This window comes from Pteronotus mesoamericanus, unplaced genomic scaffold (genome assembly GCF_021234165.1).
Source record: "Pteronotus mesoamericanus isolate MK-2021 breed Mesoamerican mustached bat unplaced genomic scaffold, CSHL_Meso_final contig_73, whole genome shotgun sequence".
Taxonomy (NCBI): Eukaryota; Metazoa; Chordata; class Mammalia; order Chiroptera; family Mormoopidae; genus Pteronotus; species Pteronotus mesoamericanus.
The window spans coordinates 34,725,085-34,748,242 of record NW_026555245.1 but is presented as its reverse complement, the minus strand read 5'-3'; the positions used below and the strand labels follow the sequence as shown (position 1 = coordinate 34,748,242).

Genomic DNA, 23,158 nt, shown 5'->3' with positions numbered 1-23,158 from the left:
TGTGGTGACTGCTGTGCGGAGGGGGTACATAAGGGGACTAAATGATAATGGAAAAAAATACAGTAAAGATTAAATTTTTTAAAAAAGAGAAAGATGATAAAATTAAAAATATATATATGTATATTAGTATTTTAAGTAGGACCTAATGGAACCATTTAAACAAACTTGTTGAAATTTGACCCATAATTGTGATTGTACCAGTGTGTTGTCAGTTTTACTTCCCACTGCTAGTTGATCACTAGAGGACATAAGTAACCTTAGAGTGTATAATTGGTGCTATGTTGCCACAAATAGTTGTTTAAATTCGACTTCTCTCTACTTCCTTGGAATCATGTGCATTAGCAATAACAAAGCTGCTGAAATAGATGCTTTTTTAAAAGATTTTATTTATTATTTTATTTTTAGACAGAGAGGAAGGGAGGGAGAAAGAGAGGAAGAGAAACATCAATGTGTGGTTGCCTCTCACATGTCCGTTACTTGGGACCTGGCCCACAACCCAGGCATGTGTCCTGACTGGGAATCAAACCAGCGACCCTTTGGTTCACCGACCCTTGGCTCAGTGTTCAATCCACTGAGCCACATCAACCAGGGCTATAGATGCTTTAGAAATATAAAAAAATAATCTGATTAACTAAAATCTCCATATTTATAACCTTACTTTAAATACCATTCAGTTATTAGGATCTAATAAAACACCATAGATGTACTTTATAGTATTTTACTTGTATTTCCTTCCCTCAAAAATGACTCAAATTTTGTGCATTGGTTCTGTAAAATAACTTCTTGCCAAATATTAACATAGTACAAACTGAAATATTTTGGGGGTAATGATGTAACATTTGGGATTTTCTATAAAATTCTCCAGTCTACCTCCAGAAGGGGGAAAAAAGAGAATAATAAGAAAAACAAGAATATCTAAAAGTTAATAGATGAGAATGTTAAAGCTCATAACACTGTTTATTTTTATGTATGTTTGATATTTTCCATAATAAAAGTTTTAGCCCCTCCACCATGTGAGGACAGAGAGAAGGCACTGGGTATGAACCAGGAAGAAGGTCCTCATCCAGCTATGCTGGTACCCTAATGTCACCTTCTAGCCTCCAGAACATCAAGAATTAGATTTCTGTTGTTTAGTTAAAAAAAAAAAATTTAAACCCAATGTTTGGGGCTCTTTATAGGGGCCAAGCAATATTCTAAGCATTTTACCTGTATTATTCCATTTAACCCTCAGAATAACACTATGAGAGATGAACACATTTGACAGATGAAGAAACTAAGGCACAAAAAAAGTTAGATAAATTTCCCATGGTCATTTAGTAAACTGGAATTTAAACCCAGGTTATCTGGGTACATATATACATATAAAAGCCTGGAAAATATAAATCATGGCTGATTTTTGTTTGTTTGTTTGTTCCTATTTTCTAACTTTTTCCGAAAGAACATGTGTTATAGAACATGAAAAGCTTTATTAATATACTAACCTCTAAAAATAGAGGAAACGAGTTTCTGAAACTCAAAACACTCCAAGTGTTGAACTCCATCATTAACAGATATTTAAAGTGAGCAGCATCGCACTAGGAAAATTTTAGAAATGACAAAAATTACTTTGTTAACCATTTAACCAATTCTTTCAGGCGTGCCCCACCCTTGGCCGTGGGCCACATGTGGCTCAGGATGGCTATGAAGGCAGCCCAACACAAAATTGTAAATTAACTTAAAACCCTTTATTTGCTCATCAGTTTTTGTTAGTGTTTGTGTATTTAATGTGTGACTCAAAACAACCCTTCTTCTTCCAGTGTAGCCCAGAGATGCCAAAAAGCTGGACACCCCTGCTTACAGAAATAATAATGAAAAGAGGTCAGTGTAATTTAACAGGATAGACTCGATTAACTTTAGACGATTTTAAATCTTCCTCCATTTTCAAGGAGAAACATAACCATTACTAAAATTTTCCCAGTTAGAATCCTTGGAGATTTTACATCAGAGTAAAAACTCTTACTCTTAAAAAGAATTACATAAACTTAGGGCAAGTTTCTCTTAATTGTTGCAAAATGACCGATCAACCTCATTTCTTACTTTTCATGAAAACTAAATTATTAAATTTATGTAGAATGGAAGTTATAGTGCAGTTATTTTAACTTGCATTCTTGGTAGTAATGAGAGCCGAAGATCAAATGAGCAAAGGAAGTATACAGGAAAATAGTAAATTTCCCTGGTGTTAATTAAGTCAATGTAGCCCAAAATGGACATGGAGAGTATCACTATATTCCAGTCCTGAATGAATACAATCATAAGACAATATAAGCACCAAACTGATAGAAGAACTCTCCTGAAAATGTTCAAGTAAATAAGATAAATACTGCACTGTGAAGCCATGTCATACATGTTTTGCATGGGGGGTGGAGAAGACATGGATGCAAACCCTGGCTGCAGCACTAGCCATTAAAAAATTAAGGTTAATCACTACCTCGAAGCCATTTCCTCATTGGTTCAATATGCAAACACTTGATTCACAGGGTAGTGTGAATAACAATATGAGGTGTGTTTAAAAGCCAAGAGGGTCTCCCCACCACGCCACTAGCACAGGATCCTGCTCATCGGCTGTTCGCAAGTCTCCTGCGTCTACCATGGCCACCATTCAGCAGCTGGTAGGAAGATGGCGCTTAGTAGAGAGCAAAGGCTTCGATGAGTACATGAAGGAACTAGGTGTGGGAATGGCTCTGCGGAAAATGGGGGCCATGGCCAAACCAGATTGTATCATCACTTTTGATGGCAAAATCCTCTCCGTAAAAAGTGAGAGCACATTGAAAACAACACAGTTCTCATGTAGCCTGGGGGAGAAGTTTGAAGAAACTACAGCTGATGGCAGAAAAACTCAGACCATCTGCAACTTTGTAAATGGCGCATTGGTTCAACATCAGGAGTGGGATGGGAAGGAAAGCACAATCACAAGAAGACTAGAAGGCGGGAAAATGATGGTGGAATTAGTCATGAACAATGTCACCTGTACTCGGATCTATGAAAAAGTTGAGTAAAACTTCCATCATCCTTTTGGACAGGAATAAGCTGTGAGGATAAACAAGCTCAGTTCAATGAGCAAATCTCTCCATGCTTTTTTTTTTCCCCCTTTACTGTTCTATTATCTTTACCACAAACATTTTACATACAACTATTTCCAAGTGTTGGTTTAATTAGGACCAACCCTTTGGTTAGTAAATAAATGTGTTTATGTCAAAAAAAAAAAAAAGCCAAGAGGGTCTTGACACAGTAGGTACTCTAAAAATGTGTTTCCTCTCTTTCAATGCCTATGGGAGAGTCAAGGAAGATGAATAGTGGAAAAGAATGTGTTTTAGTGAAAAGTAGGACATCTCTAATCAAATACCAGGGTGGGATCTTGTACACATAAGTTACCAGATAGAGAAATAAGACACCAGGCCAAGGTCAGGAAATGCATGAGATTCCATTCAAAATATAGTTGACTTCTAACTCACTTTCATAAAGCCTTTCAGTAGCTCCCCCACTGCACTACATAATAAAATGCTATCTCCTTACTTCAGCCAAAGGTCCTACATGATTTGGTCTCACAATTCTCCCTCAGTCAGGGAGCTTCAGCCATACCGACCTCCCGTTTGCTCCATGAACCCCCGAGTTCTTTCCATGTCCAGGTCTGGAACTCTTAGGCCTCTCAGCCTCAAGTGTTCTTGCTCTTGTTCAAACAGCTGACCCTTCCCACCCTTCACATCTTCCCTTGAGCCTTCCCTACCACCCAGCCTCAAGGAGTACCCCACCTGCTTCCCACAGTGACCCACCCTTGCATCTTTCATAGTTTTGATTACAAACATAGATGAGCAACATTTACTTATTTCTGCCATCCTCCTCTACCCATCAGTGAAATGCAAACTCTTGAGGGCATGGAGCTGGTCTCTCTTTTTGACCACTATAACTCCAGTATATATCAAGTACCTGTTCAAGAAAGATGCACTGTATAAACACAAAGCACGACATAGTTTGGAAATTCATGTTGGATGAAACAGGTCCCACGTGCCAAGCACTTCACAGAATACTTTAAGTAGTGAATCCAATTGGTTTGTCACAATAACTCTGAGGTAAATAGCACTAACACCATTTCCTACGTGAGAAAAAAGGAACTCAGAAAGAAATTACTAACTTGCCTAAGGTTATACAGTGGTATTAATAGCCAGGATTTATTGAAAATTCTACCATGTGCCAGGCAGGCACTATCAAGCTCTTTACATTGATTCTCTTACCCGATATTCAAAACAACCCCATGACATGAGTACTGTATTAACTTCATTTTTATATTTAAAAAAAAGTGAGGCAAAAAGAGGTCAAAATTAAATGCTTAATGATGTAAGAAGCAGAAAATGGGTATGAACCATGCAGTCAGTCTCCAAAGTTCACATTCTTAACCGCTCCTCTATAAAATATGGTTGACACAGTTTTTGTAAAATTAAGATAATCCATTAAAGCACTTCACTCAGAACCAGACACATAACATGTTTTAAATGTTAGCTATTATTCTTAGTCTGAATCCAACACTTTGTTTTATCTATTATATTTTGTTTCATCCCAGGGAATCAAGCAAATCTTTAAAACAAAACAAAACAAAAATGCCCAGGTTTGAATACAGTGTTAAGTCAGGTTCCCAAAGCAGTTCATCAGCATGTGAAAACAGCTCTGTATCTGTATATACTGTAATCCTAAAAACATATGATCAAATCTTATGTGCAAATGTTACATATTAAAGGGGTGCTCTGTGCCAGGCACAAAGCACAAAAATTAACAGTCTAAACTTAATCCTCATCCTTGTAGCACATCAGCAATATATCTCCCAATTCTGTGTGTATTCTTTGATTTTATACTTTTATTTCATCATTGACCATTTAGTTTAAGTCCAATGAGCATCTAACAAAGGATAACGATTGCCCACTTTCATCATGACAATTAGTGTAGATCTTTAGTAAATCCACATCTCTTACTACTGATGTCAACTCATTCATATTGACATTTTCCACTTTTTTAAATAAATATTCATTAAAATAAATGAAAGCAATTATTTGCCCAAATGATTGCTCAAACACTACCACACAGACACAGATGGCTACATTGCTACAAATGAACACTTGGCTGGCAGGTAGCCCCACCACGTGACAGTTCAGAACACAGCTTGATGAGGCAGGAAAATTTCTGGGTGAAAGACTTTACTTGTAAAAACAAAGAGTTTGAGATAACAGTAAAATGTTCTAGAAGCAGGAAGATCAAGAGGAAGCCACTGCATGTTCTTTCTCAGTCCCTGCCGCTACCACAGAAAACAGCGCTTGCACTATAATTTGACATCACATTCCAGGCAAGAATATGAGGATATGGTGTAGTGGAGCCACATTGCAGAGCTAGGATCAAACAATATCTAATGCCCCTTCCAACTCTCAGAGTATTGTAATCTGTCCTCAAGACTGACATCTTTTCACTCATCCTGAAGAGGCCAGCTTCCATCCGTGTAGCAGCTGCATCTGCTCAGACACTAGTGAACTCTCTCCAGCAGGAAGGGCTCTTCACTGACCAACTCTGCTGCATTATTTTCCTGGACTTTTGAGTTTCTGGAAGGAAGCAGCTGAGTCTTGTTCACCTACTGCTGGGCATAACACATTATAAATGTTTTTTGAATTACATTGTGTTTAGCACCATACCTAGCACACAATAGACTCAAAAGAAAAAAAAGTTAGGTTCAGAATTCTGTTTATTTTGTTTCCAGGTCAACTTTCCCAAACAGAAAGTGATAGAGAAGAATCTGTATCTCTCTTTCTCACTAATTAAGACTCATGACACAAAGATAAAATTATGTTAATAATAAATGGAAATAAAAAATAAATTTGTAAACAACTTTATTTTCAAATGAATACAGTAACATGAATTCAGCTATCTACACAGAGTTTGAAAACAATGAATTCTTTTCAGACACACACCCTCTCCCAGCATTTAATTTTATTTTTTTAACTGATCAAATAACTTTTGAATAGGTAGTATAAAGATGAATTTCAGCCATATCCAAATCTCAAATCAGTGGTCCAAATTAGTGAGATTTTTATTACATAGCATTTTAGTACATTTTCTTTTTAAAAGAAGAACGTCAAAGAACACATGTAAAAGCTCACGAGACTGGTTCTTCACTGTTTGCAGCTGAACATAATAGAGATGGAAAAAGGATCCTTGTTGTTTGAATACACCGTAAGTTTTACATGAATGCTTCAGTTGATAGCTATTATTTATCACAGCTTTGTTCTTAATCTGCTATATAGTACAACCCTTTAAAAACTGGCAGCATCACCTCTGTGCAGTTCCCACTGGGGTAAAAGGCATTTTAAACATATAATTATCCAAAGAAGTAACATTTACTAATTTTCTATTGCACAGCTAACATTATTCATGGCTGTTTTTATTTGTAGGGTGCTTCATAATCATGTATTAGTTAACCTTCACAATCATCCTGGACAGAAGATCCTTAGTAAGTCTTTGCATATTAGCAAAGAGACATCAAGCAGTACATTCAATGAATACAAGAGGATCCTGAAATGAAATGCTGATCTCCAGTTGGCACAGTAGAGTGTGTAGAATGTCTTTCAGATAAATTTAAGAATTATATTTAAATTAAGGAAGAGGAGGAAAATCATGTATCTCTTTATGAGAATTTTTTAAAATTTTCACAGAGTTAATAACCAATACATACATACTTAAGTATTACAGGTTTATATGTGTGTATTCATATGTACAAGTTAAATGGAACTTTCGAACACTATGGGGGACGTAAATGACTAACCAGATGAACAGCAGCAGCAGTTCCATAGGCTGTCAACTCACAATGAGTCCAATGTTCAAACAGCTTTATTTTACCATCGAAGACCAGTTCTGCCTCTCAGCCCAAATTCAAACATTTTCTATGACACTGCTCCCAACATGGCTTACCTCCAAACTGAGACAAAGGTTCTCAAAGACCAGCCAGGTGAGCTCAGAAGCAAAGCCACAGAAAAAGGGCAGAAACAGCATGGGGCCCAGGAACTCAAGTCTCCCAAGGCCTCACCCACCGTACTCAATTCCACAGGGAAACCAGCACAATAAAACTGCAAGCCTGGGGTAGGTCATAAACTAACCCACTCTCTGGGAGTGAGTGGGCATTCAGAGCACTACTTGCTGAGCATTTGACCTTAGAATTTGGCACTTTTTCCAGTGTCACATTCTTCAAGTTCTATTCACCTCCCATTTCAAAGTATAAAAACACAAAAGGCTTAAAGGAAGGATCTTTTGTGTAAACTTATTCACTGAACTAAAAGATAAGCTAAGGAATATGCAGACAAAATACTGATTAGTAATTTGAAACAACAAAGAGTATTAATAATGTAAAGAAATGCTTATGATAGAATTAAAACTGAAATTATTATACACAATCATGAACATGAACACAAATATATATATTTGACATATATGTCAATATGTCAAATATGTGTATATTTGATATACATGTCAATTTGTAATCTGGGCCATATAGACACATACCTATGTATATATTTGACGTGTGTGTGTATGGACCAGACTAAAAAAAAAAAAATAAAGTGATTATGCAAAAATCTTAAGGTTGTTTCTGGGTAATATGATGAATGAGTACATCCTATTACATTTCTCTTTATAATTACTACATTTAATTTTTCCTCAGCAATAGGTATACATTATTTTTTCATTAAATAGAAATTATTAATTTTCTTCAAATAAAAACATAAGATCATTTTTTTAAGCTCAATAAAAAGAAATAAGTGATCTTATTTACTGACTGGAAACCATAGTCTTTTCTCACTGTCTAAAGAGGCAGTTTCACCACAGCACACACCAGATAAAAAAAGGCTTGCTTGATCCAATTACACTGCTTATTAAGAGCTATTTAATGAGAAAGTCACACCTTTGAGTTATTAGAAGCTATAATGGTCCTGCAGAGTTCCAAATAAGCAAGCTAACAGAATTACCCTTGATTCTAAATTGTTTGCCAGGAGATTAATCCATCTGCCCCTGTAAAAAATTAAGTGTTCCTCCAGTGTGTTCAACTTCCTCCATTCTCATTTTAATCAAGTATGTTAGCCTCAGTCGAGAGAGTAGGTATTTTTAAACAGACTTATTGACATATAACTGATATATTAAAGAATGCACGTATTGAACGTGTACAGTTTAATGAGTCCGGACAGGAAACACTCTTGATACCATCACCACAATCAAGGTAACAGACATATGCAACACCTTCCAAGGTTTCCTTGAGGGCTTTTGTTTTGGGGTTTGTTTTTTTCTGTGAGTGTGGTAAGTAAACAACATGAGAGTATAATTTCATACTCACCATATTGTCAACTATAAGTACTATGTTATATCACCTCTAGAATTTATTCATCTAACATAATTGAAAGTTTATAGAAGAAAGGTATTTTTAATCACTTAAATTGCTGTACAAAAAGTTTATTTTATTTTTTCAAATGTATATATAATGCCTAAAAAAAACTTTATAGTCCTCAATAGGTAAATTTTATGGAGATCTTCATATGTTTTGATCTGTCAAAGACTAAAGAAAGGCCTTTCAGATATGACACTTGGACAGAGACGTGAAGAAAAAAATGAGCATTCCAGGCCGATGGTACACCAAGGACAAAATCCTTGAGGTAGAAGCACACTGGGCAAGTTTAGGGAACACCAAGGACACCGGTGTCATTTGTGCAAGTGAGCAAGTTGGGCTGTAAGAGACAACACAGTGAAGTAGGGGGTCCTGTGGGGGGCACTATGGGCCTCGGATGTTTCTGAGTGATATGGAAAGTCCTAGAAGATTTGGGACTGAGGGATGGCATACTTAACATTTTAAAAAGATCATTCTGGCTTCTATGTAGAATAAACCATGAGGGCAAGGATGGGAAAAAAAGGAGACCAGTGAGGAGGTTATAGCAGCAATCCAGGAGAGAAACTGTGTTGCCTTAGATGAGAATGGCAATGGAGATGGTGAGCAGAGGGCAGACTTTACATATCTTTTGAGAAAATTTGCTAATGGATGAAGTGTGGGATATAAGAAGAGTGATTCTTTTGGTTTGGGGCCTGACAACTGTAAGAAAGAAGCAGCCACACACGGATATGCAGAAGACTAAAGGAGTCATTCATCTGTTTTTAAAACATTACAGCAACACATGAGTCTCCTAAGTGCTTGAGGTACAAATTACTTTTGTCTGTGTCAGCAAGGAAAGGCTGCATAACAGAAAGGTGCTAAGTGCTAAGAGTATAAGCATAATCTATTTCTCAGTTTTATTTGAGTCCAATATTGACTACACAAGCCAAATGTTAATATTTGTATGCTTAGCTCCAGTCTGAATTTACATTCGATTCACACCCAGTACCAATGCTGCTAACACCTGCCTGCCCATTTTTTAACCCCTCTAAGTCCTCAGTAGCCCTCTAAACCCTAACGATCCCACACAGCTTCAAAATCTCATAAACTAAAGACAAAAAATAACAGACAGGGAAGAAAGGAGGTAAGACAGCCAAACTAGTAGGTAGCAGCAGGTGGGTAGACAATCCTTACTTTCTCTGCTTCCCCAGCCTTCATTGTCCATTCTATTTCATATCGCCTTCCAAGTTTTATGTCAAATGATCAGTACATTCTGAAGGCATTGTGTATATGTGTAAATGTAGGATTCAAGGAGCAGAGAAGGGGAAAATTAATTGTGAAGCAATACTGTGAACAGAGATGTAAAGAAAATAAATAAAATGCATTCATTTCTCTAAGAAAATATATTTAAAGATATTACACCACTCTGTTAATATAAAATTGATTTGGTGGGAATGAATCATCAATTGTTGCTAAAACTACTAGGTTAAAAAACGATGGGAACTTTGTATTAAAGGGATATGGATGACCCCTCCTGAACCCATTGATTCATCACAGCATCACTAAAAAGGAGAAAACCAGACACTGTACCTTCATAATGGAATGAATAAGACAAACACAGAACTCTGTAAGAATATTGTTGCAAAAAAATACTCAAAATGGGCCTACACAGCTCTGTATATCTAACTGCCTATTTATAGACAATACAAGAGGTAGAAGAACAAGATAAGCAAAACCACTTGCAGAGCAATAGGTCAAGTTCAGAATTTGGGACATTTTAAGGACAAATGACTGTTTTCTCCAACAAATGAGTGACATGAGAAACAGAAGGGGTGGAGGGGCTATTGTAATATGACTTAAGGGACAGAATAACCAAACAATTGAGAAACCTTATTTGAATTCTGATTCCAACAAATCAACTATAATAAGACATCCTTGGCACATGTGAAAAATTTTGAAGTATGGACTGACTACAAATTAATACTAAGGAACTGGAATTTTGTTAGCTGCGATAATGACACAGTAAATAAATTCAAAATAAAAAGTCTTAAAGAATTAATTAAATAAATAATCCTCATTGTTAAAGATTATTACTTTTTTAAAAACTAGAGGAAGAAAACTTGTTAGAGGAGAGGAAAAAACAAGATCAAAAAAATGTTGATTTTGTTGAAACTAAACTAAGCTCGTTTACTATGCTCCCTACTTATATGTGTATGTGTTTGAAATTCTCCACAATAGGATGTTTTTAAGAATAAAATGGAAAAAACAAACAGAAGTTGTAAGATGCATGGTAAACTGTTAAAAAAATTATCACTGTTTGCAAATGCTAATTTATGTGAGTTTTCCTTGATGGTATGCAACAAAAGCAAAATACAAAAATAAATTGAGGCTGAGGCACTTAAAAGTTTATCACTTTCATTCATAATCACTAGTTTGAAAGGTTACACCCTGTTCCATGAAAAGGCTGTGGATGTAAAGTGGCCTCCAAATGTCAAAGGAGCTGAAAGGCCAAAGAAGGAAACAGACAAGTCCAGCTTGTCTGTTAATGAGTTTAACATGGGACTTATATACAGAACCAGGGTGTGAGTGAAAACAGGACACTCAGATCTCTGCATCTTTTACCCCCTAGAGTATTCTCCATATCTTTGGTTAGAGATGGACCCATGTTCTAGGAAAGGAATTCGTGGGTGGTCAGGAGGGAACCAAGAGGCCAGATACCAGGAGGACCTGGTGCCAGGGTGAGCTAAGAGAGAGATAACACTGAGGACACCTTGCCCCAAAGGATTAATGGAAATTCCATGATTAGCCCAAAGCCTCTGTATACATTCCAGAGCCCACCAAGAGGATGAAGAAGAGATCAAAGGTCAGAGTTCCTTCACTCACAAGTTAAGCGGGTGGATTAGCTTCAAGATGGAGACAGCTCTGTCTACACATGCTTGTTAAAATAGCTTCCAGATTCAGGCTGAGTTTATAAGATTATGCTATAAATTAGTAAGTAAAATACTACATTTTGACAAATAAAAACATCTCTCTTACCTGAAGTTCTCAATATATACTTAGAAGTGGGGGAAAGTCAATTTAAGAAAAAGGTTTGACATTTTTCTGTCTTAGACTATTCCTTTCACATATTAACTATTTGATCTTTGCTTTGAACAAAAATGTTATGATGTAGAACTCAAAGTGAACAGGTTGCTATAAAGTATCTAAAGAGCAGGTATTCAATACAGTTATTAGAGAACGTGATACTCTTCTTTCTAATAATAAAAAGCCTGGATGTGAAGAACACTTTGAGTGGCAGGCCTCTAAAACAAAAAAACAAAAACATTGTATTACAAAGTACCTACGAAAAAAGGTCAGGAATTTCCTCTGGTAATAATCCAGATTCTGTTGCAATAGCTTCTCCATAGACATGGAAGAGAAACCCAGGCCTGGAAAATGTTCAGTACTCTTTCCTTCCTTCCTTCCTTTCCTTCCTTTCCTTCTTTCCTTCTTTCTTTCTTTTCTTTCTTTTTCTTCGATTCAACAAACATTCATTCATTCATTCATTCATTCATTCAACAAATATTTGATGTCTACCTTGTTCCAGAAACTGTTCTAAGCACTGGGGAGAGAGACAAAAATCGCTGCCTCTATAGATAACATTCCTAGTGGAGTAAACAAAATAGCTCGGGTCACTGTGGCTCAGTTGGTTGGAGCTTCCTCCCATAACTGAAAGGTGGTGGGGTTCAATTACAGGTCAGGGCACAGACCTAGCTTATGGTTTGATCCCAGGCTTGGGTGTGGCTGAGTGCAACCCGTGATCGAGACAAGTGAAGACCCTCAATCTAGGCACCAATCCCTGCCTGGGAGCATACAGCAAGCAACTAATAGATGCTTCTCTCTTGCAATGATGTTTCTCTCCCTTCTTCTACTCTCCTTTTCTCTAAAATGTCCTTTTATAAGTGCTACTTATAAAAGTAAAGCAGATAAGGGAGATAAATAGTATTAGACAGCGGTTCCCATTTTAAAGAGGATGGGCAGGGAAAGGCTCACAGAGGTGAAATATGAGCAAAGACTTAAAGGAGGTAAAGAAGCCCATAGGATCCAAGAAGGAGATCAATTCTAGGCAGAAAAAGCAGTACAAAAGCCATGGGAGTGCAGAAAAGGGTTAACTGAGCACATTTAGTGATTGAGGGAGAAAGTAGTTGGAAATAAAGTTAGGGAAGCAACAAAGGAGTCAGGTCATGGCAAGCCTCACGGCCACTGCAAAGACTTTGCCTTTTAACTTTCAGTAACTATGGGCAGCCATTGGAGGCTTGGGGCAGAAAAGAAATCTAACTTACGTTGTTTTTTTGTTTGTTTTTATATCACTTTGCTGCTCTGCTGACAATATTATAGAAAGCAATGAGAAAACAAAAGAGACCGGTTAGGAGGCTGTAATAGCAAAAATATGAACCCCAATTCCTGTATGCACCTTTCTGTATAAAGTGACTGCTGGTCTCCTCATAGATAGTCTATTTCTCCAACCTCTTGGATCTAGGCTGTCCTCATGATCTGCTTTGATCAACAAGAGGAAAGTAAAGCTGTGGAATTCTTAGCCTAGGTCTCAAAAGGCCACACAGCTTCCTCTTGCTCTTGCTTTCATTAAACCACCATGTTAAGGAGCGTGGGATAGCTTACTGGACCACATGTAGCAGAGACAAGCCATCTCAGTTGCAGCTTCCAAACCTACCAGTCCCCATTGTTACATGAGTGAGCCCAGGCAACGTCAGCAAAGCTCCAAATTGACAACCCCGGAATCAAAAAATAGTAAGTAATTGTTGCCTAAGTCACTAAATCCTGGGAGTGGATGGTAATGGATAACTCATAGACTATTGCAACATCAAGGACATAGACAAGTCGGGGCTTAGACTACAGTGAGAGCAGTGAGGAGTGAGAAGTACTCAGATTCTAAATATATTTTGAAGGTACAGCCAACATGCTTTTCTAGTAGTTGGTATGTAGATTAAGAGAGAAAGAGAAGAGTCAAAGGATGACACCTAGGTTTTTGGCCCAAGTCATGGAAAGGATGGGATTTCCATTAACTGAGATGGGGAAGACCACAGTGGCAACAAATATAGAAAGGAAATCAGAACTGAGTTTGCAATTTCCATTAGTTATCCAAACAGAAATGCTGAGCAGGCATCAGAACATATGAAGCCTGGAATACAAGAGAAGAGGTCCAGGCTGAAAATATAAGTATGATAGCTAATAGCAGTATTACCAGTGGGTAAAGACTTGATGATAATATAATTGAGAAAGTGTAAGGTTTAATGACTGAGCCCAGGAGCACTTCAATGTTAAAAGGTCAGAAATAAAAGAAAGAACTAGTAAAGGAGTTTTTAAAAAAAAAACAGTGGGATAGAAAGAAAACCAAGAATTGTAATATCTTTAATATTAAGGGAAGCAAGGGTTTCAAAAAGCAGAGAATGATCAACTATTTCAAAAACGCTAATAGAAAATGGTAACTACGTGATGGGTGGAGGTGGTAGTTAATACTACAATGATAATCACATTACAATTTATAAATGTATCAAATCAACACATTGTATATTTTAAACTAACACAATGTTGTGTGTCAATTATATCTCAAAGAAGATGAGGAGAAATGTTGGTATGTCAAGTAAGAGATAAGATTAAAAGAATGGCCTTAGACTTATCAAAATGAAAGTCATCTTGACCTTGAGGAGAGTAATTTTTTTAGGATGGTGAGGAGAGGCTGATTAAATTGGGTTTAAGAAAGAATAGAAGAAAAGTAATTGGACACGTAAGTACAGGTTTGCCATAAATGGAAAAAAAGAAATTGTGTGATGGCTTAAGAGAGAAAGGAGGTCAACAAGGAGTAATTATTTTTTAAGAGTAATTATTTTAAAGATAAGAATAACAGCATATTGATATACTAAAGGGAATAATCTCCTGAGAAAATGTGATCTTATAGGGGAGCGAGATGCTAGACCCACATAGGATCTTATGCATGAGTGGGAGTTGTCCTTAGAAACACAGAGACTCTCCAATGAGACTCCAGGTCCTAAAAATAACAGGAGGAAAAACAGAGGTAAATGCAGGTATGTGCATCTCCCACACCCATGACAACTGTCATTAGTATCAAGGCATTTTCCATACCTCTGAGCCCAGAACTGACCTAAAAATTCTCAACACAAACTTCTACACATCCTAACAACAGATGAGAGATGTCACATGTAATAAAAGTAGTTTGGAAGTCCAAAGGTCAAAAAGAGGTACATAAAAGCAAAAAAACAAAAAACAAACAAAAAACCATTGCCTCTGCTTTCTCTGATACATAACACCCATAACCCATATTCACTAGAACCATGTATGTTCATTTTAAATTCAGAAATAGTACTACACCTGTACTATAACAGAAACTATAATGATTTTGTGGATAAAAGTTGGCAACAGAAAACTTCAATAAAACTTGAAACCAAACTACTATTTGGAATTTCAAAGCCAGCCATATGCTTCAGAAAAGTTCTGTCACCCTAACTCACAACCAAATCTGACCTCTTTCTAACCTGCCTCCTTCTTTACTAAACTGTCTTCTCTCCCAGTCTTTTGGATTCTGGTAACATAGTCATGAGCTTTCTTAATAGATGCTCAGCTTCTTCCTTAGATGGTCCCCTACCTTCTAGGCCTAATGGAAACTAGACTCTCATTCTTTGGTGACTGCTTCAGAGAAGGCTATTCATCCTTTCAAGCTCCATGGCCCAAAAGAATATTTCTATATCATTTACTTCTGTATATTTGAGGGCATGGCATCTAAGTATCTTCCCCTTTCATATATACTGATTGCTACCATAGGCAGTCCAAAGCCTCAGAAAACAGTCAATCTCATAGTCTCTCCAACCTGGGTACCACAATCATCAGGGTCAATGTCTAGGTAAGTAATACTTCCAACACACCAGTCTCATTGTTCTCTAACTCTCACATACAAGGTCTGTCCAGAAGGTATCTAGCTGTGAGATATGAAAAAGAGACACTTATAGAAAAAGATATAAGATACAAGAAACATTGTACATAGGACAATGACACCTCAGTCCCCTTCAAAGTAGACACCTTGGGACCACACACAGTTCTCCCAGTCACCATCAGCTGCCCTGTGGTATTTCCTGAATCTCATCAACTGTCTGAAATCTCTTCCCTTTCAAGGCTGATTTTGGTTTTGGGAAAAGCCAAAAGTTCCAAGATGCCAAATGCGGGCTGTAGAGGGGCTGAGTCACCTGGGTTAATTGATGTTTCACCAAAAACCTCTGCACTAGACATGATGCATAAGCAGGAGCGTTGTTGTGGTGAAGCTGTCAATCTCCAGTTGCCCATATCTGTGGCCTTCTGAATCATCCAAATAGTTTTCGCACAGGAACATTCAAGCTTAATGCAAAATTTGATGCAGGTTCGTTGTTCTACTCACTCAGTACGCAATACTGCAATGGCCACACAGTACACATGTTCCCTCAACGGCATCTACTGCCCCCATTGATTAGTTCAGTGAAGTCACTGTTCACATATGTGCATTCCAGTCCACTCTCCTTGGCTGCCAGGTTACATGGATGTCTTGCAAATTGTTCTCATTATATTAATAATGGCTGGATTTTCCCAGACAGACCTTGTATAACCTCCATTCCAGCCATCTATATCCACGGCCAAACCCTATTCTCCATTAGCACTCTAAACTCCAAAATTCTACTCTAACTACAGAGTACTTCTATCCTATCAGCTATCTTCCTTAAACTTCCGTACACTTGTATGTTTACATTATCCAGATTCCTATCCCTTGAACCAATTTTTTTTCCTCAATATTTCAGTCTCCTGGCTTGGTCTAACCAGTCTAAACCTCACATTCCATCAATTCAACCACTCTATTGACAATATTTTGTACTACCTTGCATTCTTACCATATGTACACAAAAAATTCTACTGAATTTCACACAATCTATGCAAAATCACATAATTATATGAACTAGTGTCATTACAAATTAATGATCCTTGTGAATCTGGTACGCCTTCCTAATATCTCTAGTCAGCTCTCTGTTCCATCCCCATGGCATCTGACAATTAACCATTCTCTTCTCAAATTCTCTCCCTTGTTTTCTAGAGCACTACTGTCATTAAGCTGTTCCTTCTCAGTCTTTTTCATTGGATCATCTTCCTTAAATGGCAGTGCTACCCACAGCTTCCCTTCTGTTTTATTCCTTCTTATTCCACAAACTCTCTCTTAGGTATCACATCCATTCTCACTCTGTCTTAACTATCACCTAATATACTGATAATATCCATCCTAATCTCTAGATAGCCTAGAATTCCCTCCGCATCTCCAGACCAATGCAGCCAACTGCCCACTGAACAGCGTCAACTGTGCGACCCAAAACCATGTCCAAGACTGATTTTATTCTCCTATACATCTGATAATCCTCATGTGATTCCTACGTTGGGAATCATAAATCTAGGAGGCATCCTTGAGTCCATCTTTTCCTCACCCTGCATATCAATCTGGACATCAATTTGAGCACCTTAATATATCCTGAATCCATCCTATTTTCTCAAGCCCCACTGCATAATTTGGAGTTCTGTATCTTACTTTCACAAATGGGCCTTGCTCCACTATACTTAAAACTCATCTTAACTACCCTATGCTTTAAATCTCTTACCCATTGATCACCATATCCTCAAGGATAAAGTTCAAATTCTTAACATAGTGGGGAAGAAGATCTTTTATTATTTGGCCTTTGTTTCTTATTAAACTTCATCTTTCTACTCTCTCCTTGGCCTTACTTCTCTCCTGTGCATAAAATGCCTTTTCTTCTATCCTCACCACCTAATTCCTACATGCTTTAAAAATTCAGTTAAGCCCTGATCAGTGTGGCTCAGTTGGTTTTGGCATAGTAGACCAAAAAGTCGCAGGTTTGATTCCTGGTCAGAGCACATACGCAGGTTGCAGGTGCAATCCTAGGCTGGGAAGCACATGAAAAGACAACCAGTAGATGTTTCTTTCTCACATTGCTGTCTGTCTATCTCTCTCAAAGCAATAGGAAAAAAATGTCTTTAAGTGAGGGTTAAAAAATATTCAGTGCATGTGAAAATTCTTCCAGAAAGCCTTCTCTGAATCTCCTAAAATCACATACTCACAGTTTTGCTGTGTGTATCCACCACAATACTCTTTGTCTCCATCTAATTACAATATTTATCTCATATTTTCACCTTGTCTATAGCTTCCATACAATAACTAAGTTACTTGAAAAAAAGTTACTTACATTATTCAGCAAAGCAGATGCCCTGTCTTTGTTGAATGAAAAACAGTAATAAAAATAATATTTTTAATATCTACAATTCTTTAAAAATTCTAATTAATTGTTTCAAAACAACTTTAATAAAAAAGTTTTTTCTACTCCCTCCATGTTGATTTCCTAACAGCACATACTAAAGTCTAAAGGCTTAATTACATAAACCTGTTCAAGAATTGTCAAATAGAGTAAAACTTAAAGTAAATTCTGAAAGGAGTTAGGGCAAAGAAAAAGGTTTGTTAAGAGAGGAGGGAAAGGTGCACCCTAGCAGCCAGAACACCTCATTTACGAAATCTCATTTTACCTTATTTACAAAACTATAGTTATACATTCATAATCATAACGGTTGTTCAAAATGCTTATCAGCCAAAATAGCAATCAGTCACTTACTTAGCTGACCAAAAAGAGATTAGAAGATATATTCTAATGCACTGGGAAAAAACTGAAATCTTCAGTTTAGAAGCTTGGATGGAATGCTTCATTAGACCCCAGGCAAGCGAAAAGATAAATCTTTAAATAAATAATAATAAACAATCTATTTAGGTAGTTTGGATTCTCAACTTCCTTGGACTAAAAGGAATGTTTTCCTAACATGAGCAATGGAAAATTACACAGTATGTAATGTGAAACCTTTTGAAATGTCTTCAAAATATATAAAACTAAAGTAAACTCAGGCTAACTGAATGAAAGCCAATATAAATTAACAAAAGTTAAAAATCATAAATGCAATTCTATGACTTCCATTATGACTTGGAATAGGTTAAAAAATTGAGGGCAGAAGTACTTGGGGGAACGAACTTATAAAAACAATAATCTGCAACCTAGATCTTTGAAAATAAATTGGGTCACCCACATTGCTTAAAAAAATTTGTTTCAAATAATGTAAATGGGAGAAAAAAATGACAAACATCTCTTGTCATGTTATCTTAGAAATCTTATTTTCTATCATGTAGAAATAGTACATACAATCACTATCCAATTTACCACTAATTGTGAATTACAGATTTAGACTACAAAAAACATGTGATACTTACAGATTTTATACCTCCTAAAGCAACATGTATTGCCCACTTGATAAACGTTTAAATTATCACCCTAGTTTTATTAGATAAACTAAGTTCACTGTTATAAACCAAGAAATATTAAGATCAAGTTTTCCTATAGATCCACTAATAGTCCAGACACTATTATTTGTTTATACTTCTTCCTAATACACTTATAATTGTATTTTTCATTGTGCTTTGTTTGTTTGTTTTTTTGCCCTCAAATTTTAAACTAGAAAAGACTCCACTTGGACTTTTTTTCTCTAAGCTTACACTTCTCCTTAATCTTCCCATCTTGATCTTGACCTAGAAAGGTCCCGCAAATACAAAATTTCAAAAAGTTGTATTTTCTTGAATTTTCCATAACCCTATAGTGATGTAAACAGTTTAATTCAACTAATAGCTGTGGATATTATCCGAAAAGTGTCCCAAGGCTATGAATATTATGTTTCAGGGGAACTACTTTAGATATCATTTTACTCCTACAAGAAGGCCAAACATGTACTTATAAGTACCACCAATCAATCAACAAATGAAAAACTATTGTTATATCTTTATGGGCAATGTATCCTCAAACTAATTATTTATTTACCATTTGGTTATCAATTTTCAACTGGAAGCAGCAATCAATCAAGATATAGTAAATTTTAGGTTGATAAAATAATGGTTAACATATCCACATGATATTGATAGATATTAGCCAGGTGATGGTAACTACCTAATATTAACCAAATAGGCAAATAGCCAAGACATATTTTAGATACCATTTATCTATCAAAGCAAATAAAATTGCTTTGAAAATTGCATTTGTTTAAAAAAAAAGAAAGTGCATTCACATGCAATTGTTTTTATATTATACCGTCATATGTAACATTTAAAAGCTTCTGATTATTACATTTCAAAATTTAGATGAGTCATTGTGCTTTGTGTGCAGGAATTGGATGTGAATCAAAATTATAAACATGCACTTGCTTGCCAGTCAAAAATTGAATGTGGACAAATTCAAAACAAATAAAACATAACTGTAAAATACATCCTGTGTTTTTAAAATGGTCACTTCCCAACTGGTAACAGAATTCATATGTCATTTGCTCCCTCTATCCTTAAACATCTCAAAACTACAGAATACTTTGAACCACATCCCCTCCTTTTTCAGATAGGTACCTCAGACCTAGGGTCTTTAGTGATACAGTAAGCAAGATTAGGGCTCTGCACCATCACGGTCTGAGGCTTACTAGAGGTGAAAGTAAGGAAAATAAGGGGGTCCCAGAAGAGCTCTATCTTATGATACAGGATCATAAGTTTCTGTCCCTAAATCTACAACCTGAAGTTGAACCATAAACAAAAAATTCCATCTCAGGGAACCCTTTTGCACTGTTGGCAGGAATGCAGATTGGCACAGCCACTGTGGAAAGTAGTATGGAGTTACCTAAAAATTAAAAATGGAGCTGCCTTATGACCCAGCAATTCCACTCCTGGAATTTATCCAAAGAAATCCAAAACACTAATTTGAAAGAATTAAGCACCCCTATGTTCACTGCAGCATTATTTACAATCATCAAGATATGAAAGCAGTCCAAATATCCATCAGTAGATGAATGGATAAAACAACTATGGAATATTTACGCAATGGAATACTATTTGGCCATAAAAAAAAGATGTTACCCTTTGCAACAGCCTGGATGGTCCTGGAGAGCATTATGCTAAATGAAATAACCTAGCCAGAGAAAGCACCATATGATTTCACTCATATGAGGAATCTAATGAACTGAACAAGCAAAATAGAGACAGATTCACAAAGAGTAGGGTGACAGCTCTGCAGGGAGAGGGGATTTGGTGGGGTGGAGGGATCAAGCAAAAAAGAAAAAGGACTCATGCACACAGACAACAGTGTGGTGATTGCAGGGAGGGAGGTTGAGGTGGAAGAGAATATAAGGAGGATAAATGGTAAAGGCAAAAAATAATACAATAAAAATAAAACAAATAAATAATAAATTCCATCTCAAACCTAGACAGTAGAACTTGCAGATACTAGAAGAAAACGCAGGGGATGCCTGTTTAAGTTTGTGGTATAAGACCCTGACCATCAAGGAACCCATCAAAAAAGTCTATGGAATGGATGAATGAAGGATTGCATGACACTTCATAGGATAACTTCAATGATTTTAAAAGCTCCAAATTCGGTAGCTAAACTAAGGGATCAGGATGCCAGAGCTGAAATTAAAACTCCTGGAGAGTAGGTGCAACAGAGTTGCAAGTCTCCAAATCTCTGTATAGTTGTTGCAGACATTTCAAAACACACATTCATACATGGATGTGCTGTTTATATACATATAGACACATATAATTTCTTCAGGTAATTCCTTTAACTGAGGACCAGAGAACCAGAAATTCTGAAAACAGGCCCTGCTCACCCATAAGCCTTTGCATTAAAGTGGACAGGATCTGAGTGTGTCACTAGCAATAAGGAGATAGTTACACCAGGCCAGGCAGGACATGGCCGGATTCCCCTGCACTGCCCAGGACTAGGGAACCGGTCACGCGAGAGTGCAGTGATTGAAATCTGCTGCTGCAGGTACGTCTGCAAAGAACGCGCCGCTCACTTTCCCAGTCAGGATCCCGCTGAGCCCCACTGCAGGCACTAGAGCCAGCCCCACCCAGGCATACCAGAGATTTCTAAAGCAAAAGGCCTAGTTCTCAGGGAGTTCAAAACCCAGAAAAGACAGGGCGAGGGCAAACAGCAAGACCTGTCCCCTGCCTGACCGCCCCACACCGCGACACTGTCCTGCCTCCACATGCTCCACTGCCCCATCTCCCAGCAGAGCCCCAGCTACACAGGGCCTCGGTCGCCCTGCCCTTAAGCTGAGACAGACCACAGGCGGATGCGACCGGCGGCTCCGATTTGGGGACAACGGCCGACAGTCCACAGTCTGCCAACACGCACTACTTACCCCGCTTCTGCCGCAAGTTCAGCCGCACGCCGGCTGCCTGACGAGTCCCGCCCCGCAGTCTCAAACGTCCGGGGGCGGGGCTACCGGGAGATGGCCAATGGACTACAGACTGAGAGGTCCTGCACCGCCTCCTCCAGCTTTGGCCCGCCCTACCTCGCTCGTGCGCAAGCGCGTCCAAGGCTAAGGCCGCTCTCTCCGTCCGGAAGGGGTCCTGGGAGGTGGAGCCTGGCTATGCTGCCACAGTGTTAGGACTGATGGTTCCCGCAGGCCGGGTGGTGCGCGCAGGCCTCATGGTGCGCGCTGAGGTCGCCTGTGTGGCAGTATCTCAGTGGGACGTTAGCCCAAGGGAACACAAATTAAAAGATACCCCTGTGCAGCTTTTGGTGACTAATTGGGATGTAGAGATTTTGTTTCCCAGGGAAAAAAAATAGTACTGATAAAATTAGAATTCGGAAAAAATTTTAATAATTTTTTATAGATATTCTATTATAGTCCCAATTTTTCCCGCTTTGTCCTCCTGGGCCCATCCAACCTCCACTACCGCAGTCTATTCTCATACTGTTGTCCATATCCGGTGGTCACTCATACATGCTCTTTGACTAGTCTCTTCCCCTTCTTTCCAGCATTATCCCCCTCACTCCTCCCCTCTGGTCACTGTCAGTCTGTTCTGTGTTTCCTTGCCTATGGTTCTTTTGTTCATTAGTTTATTTTGTTCATTAGAGTCCTCTTATAAGTGAGATCATATGCTATTTGTCTTTCACCAAATGGCTTATTTCACTTAGCATAATATTCTCCAGTTCCATCCTTGCTGTCGGCAAATGGTAGTTCTTTCTTTCTGTTGTGTAGTATTCCATTGTGTAAATGTACCACAGTTTTTCTATCCACTCATTTACTGATGGGCACTTAGGCTGTTTCTAGCACTTGGCTATTGTATATAGGGCTGTTATGAACACAGGGGAGCATAAGTTCATTTGAATTGATGATTCAGGATTCTTAGGGTATAGTCCTAGCAGAGGAATCAATGTGTCAAAAGGCAGTTCCATTTTGAATTTTGGGGGAAATTCCATACTCTTTTCCATAGTGGCTACACCAGTTTGCATTTCCACCAACAGTGCTCTAGGGTTTCCCTTTCTCCATATCCTTGCTGGATTTATTCCAGAGATGCCAGAATGATACAATATTTGCAAATCATTAAGCATGACACATAACATGAACAAAATGAAAGACAAAAATCACATGATCATATCAATAGACATAGAAAAAGCATTTGATAAAAATCCAGCACACATTTATGGTAAAAACACTCAGCAAAGTGAGAATAGAGGGAACATACCTCAACAAAACCAAGGCCATATACAAGAAACCTACAGCCAACATCATACCAACAGGCAAAAACTAAAAACATTTCCCTTAAGATCAGGAAGAAGACAG

General features: G+C 37.7%; 2 protein-coding genes across 2 annotated transcripts in view; one reads left to right on the top strand and one right to left on the bottom strand.

The window, feature by feature from the left end:
• FOCAD (focadhesin) overlaps positions 1 to 21,783 on the bottom strand; it is a 321,816-nt gene extending 300,033 nt beyond the window's left edge. The window contains exon 1 of the mRNA XM_054583210.1: positions 21,728 to 21,783. The gene's annotated coding sequence lies outside the window, so the exon portion shown is untranslated. The remainder of the gene's footprint in view (positions 1 to 21,727) is intronic.
• On the top strand, positions 2,576 to 3,241 carry LOC129078355 (fatty acid-binding protein 5-like). The gene has a single exon (XM_054583211.1). It carries the CDS (start codon positions 2,628 to 2,630, stop codon positions 3,033 to 3,035), a length of 408 nt encoding a protein of 135 aa, XP_054439186.1. The 5' UTR covers positions 2,576 to 2,627; the 3' UTR covers positions 3,036 to 3,241.
• Positions 21,784 to 23,158: the final 1,375 nt, after the last annotated feature.

Excerpts from the sequence above, each read along its gene's own strand:
- LOC129078355 (XM_054583211.1), top strand. The coding sequence starts at position 2,628 with ATGGCCACCATTCAGCAGCTGGTAGGAAGATGGCGCTTAGTAGAGAGC.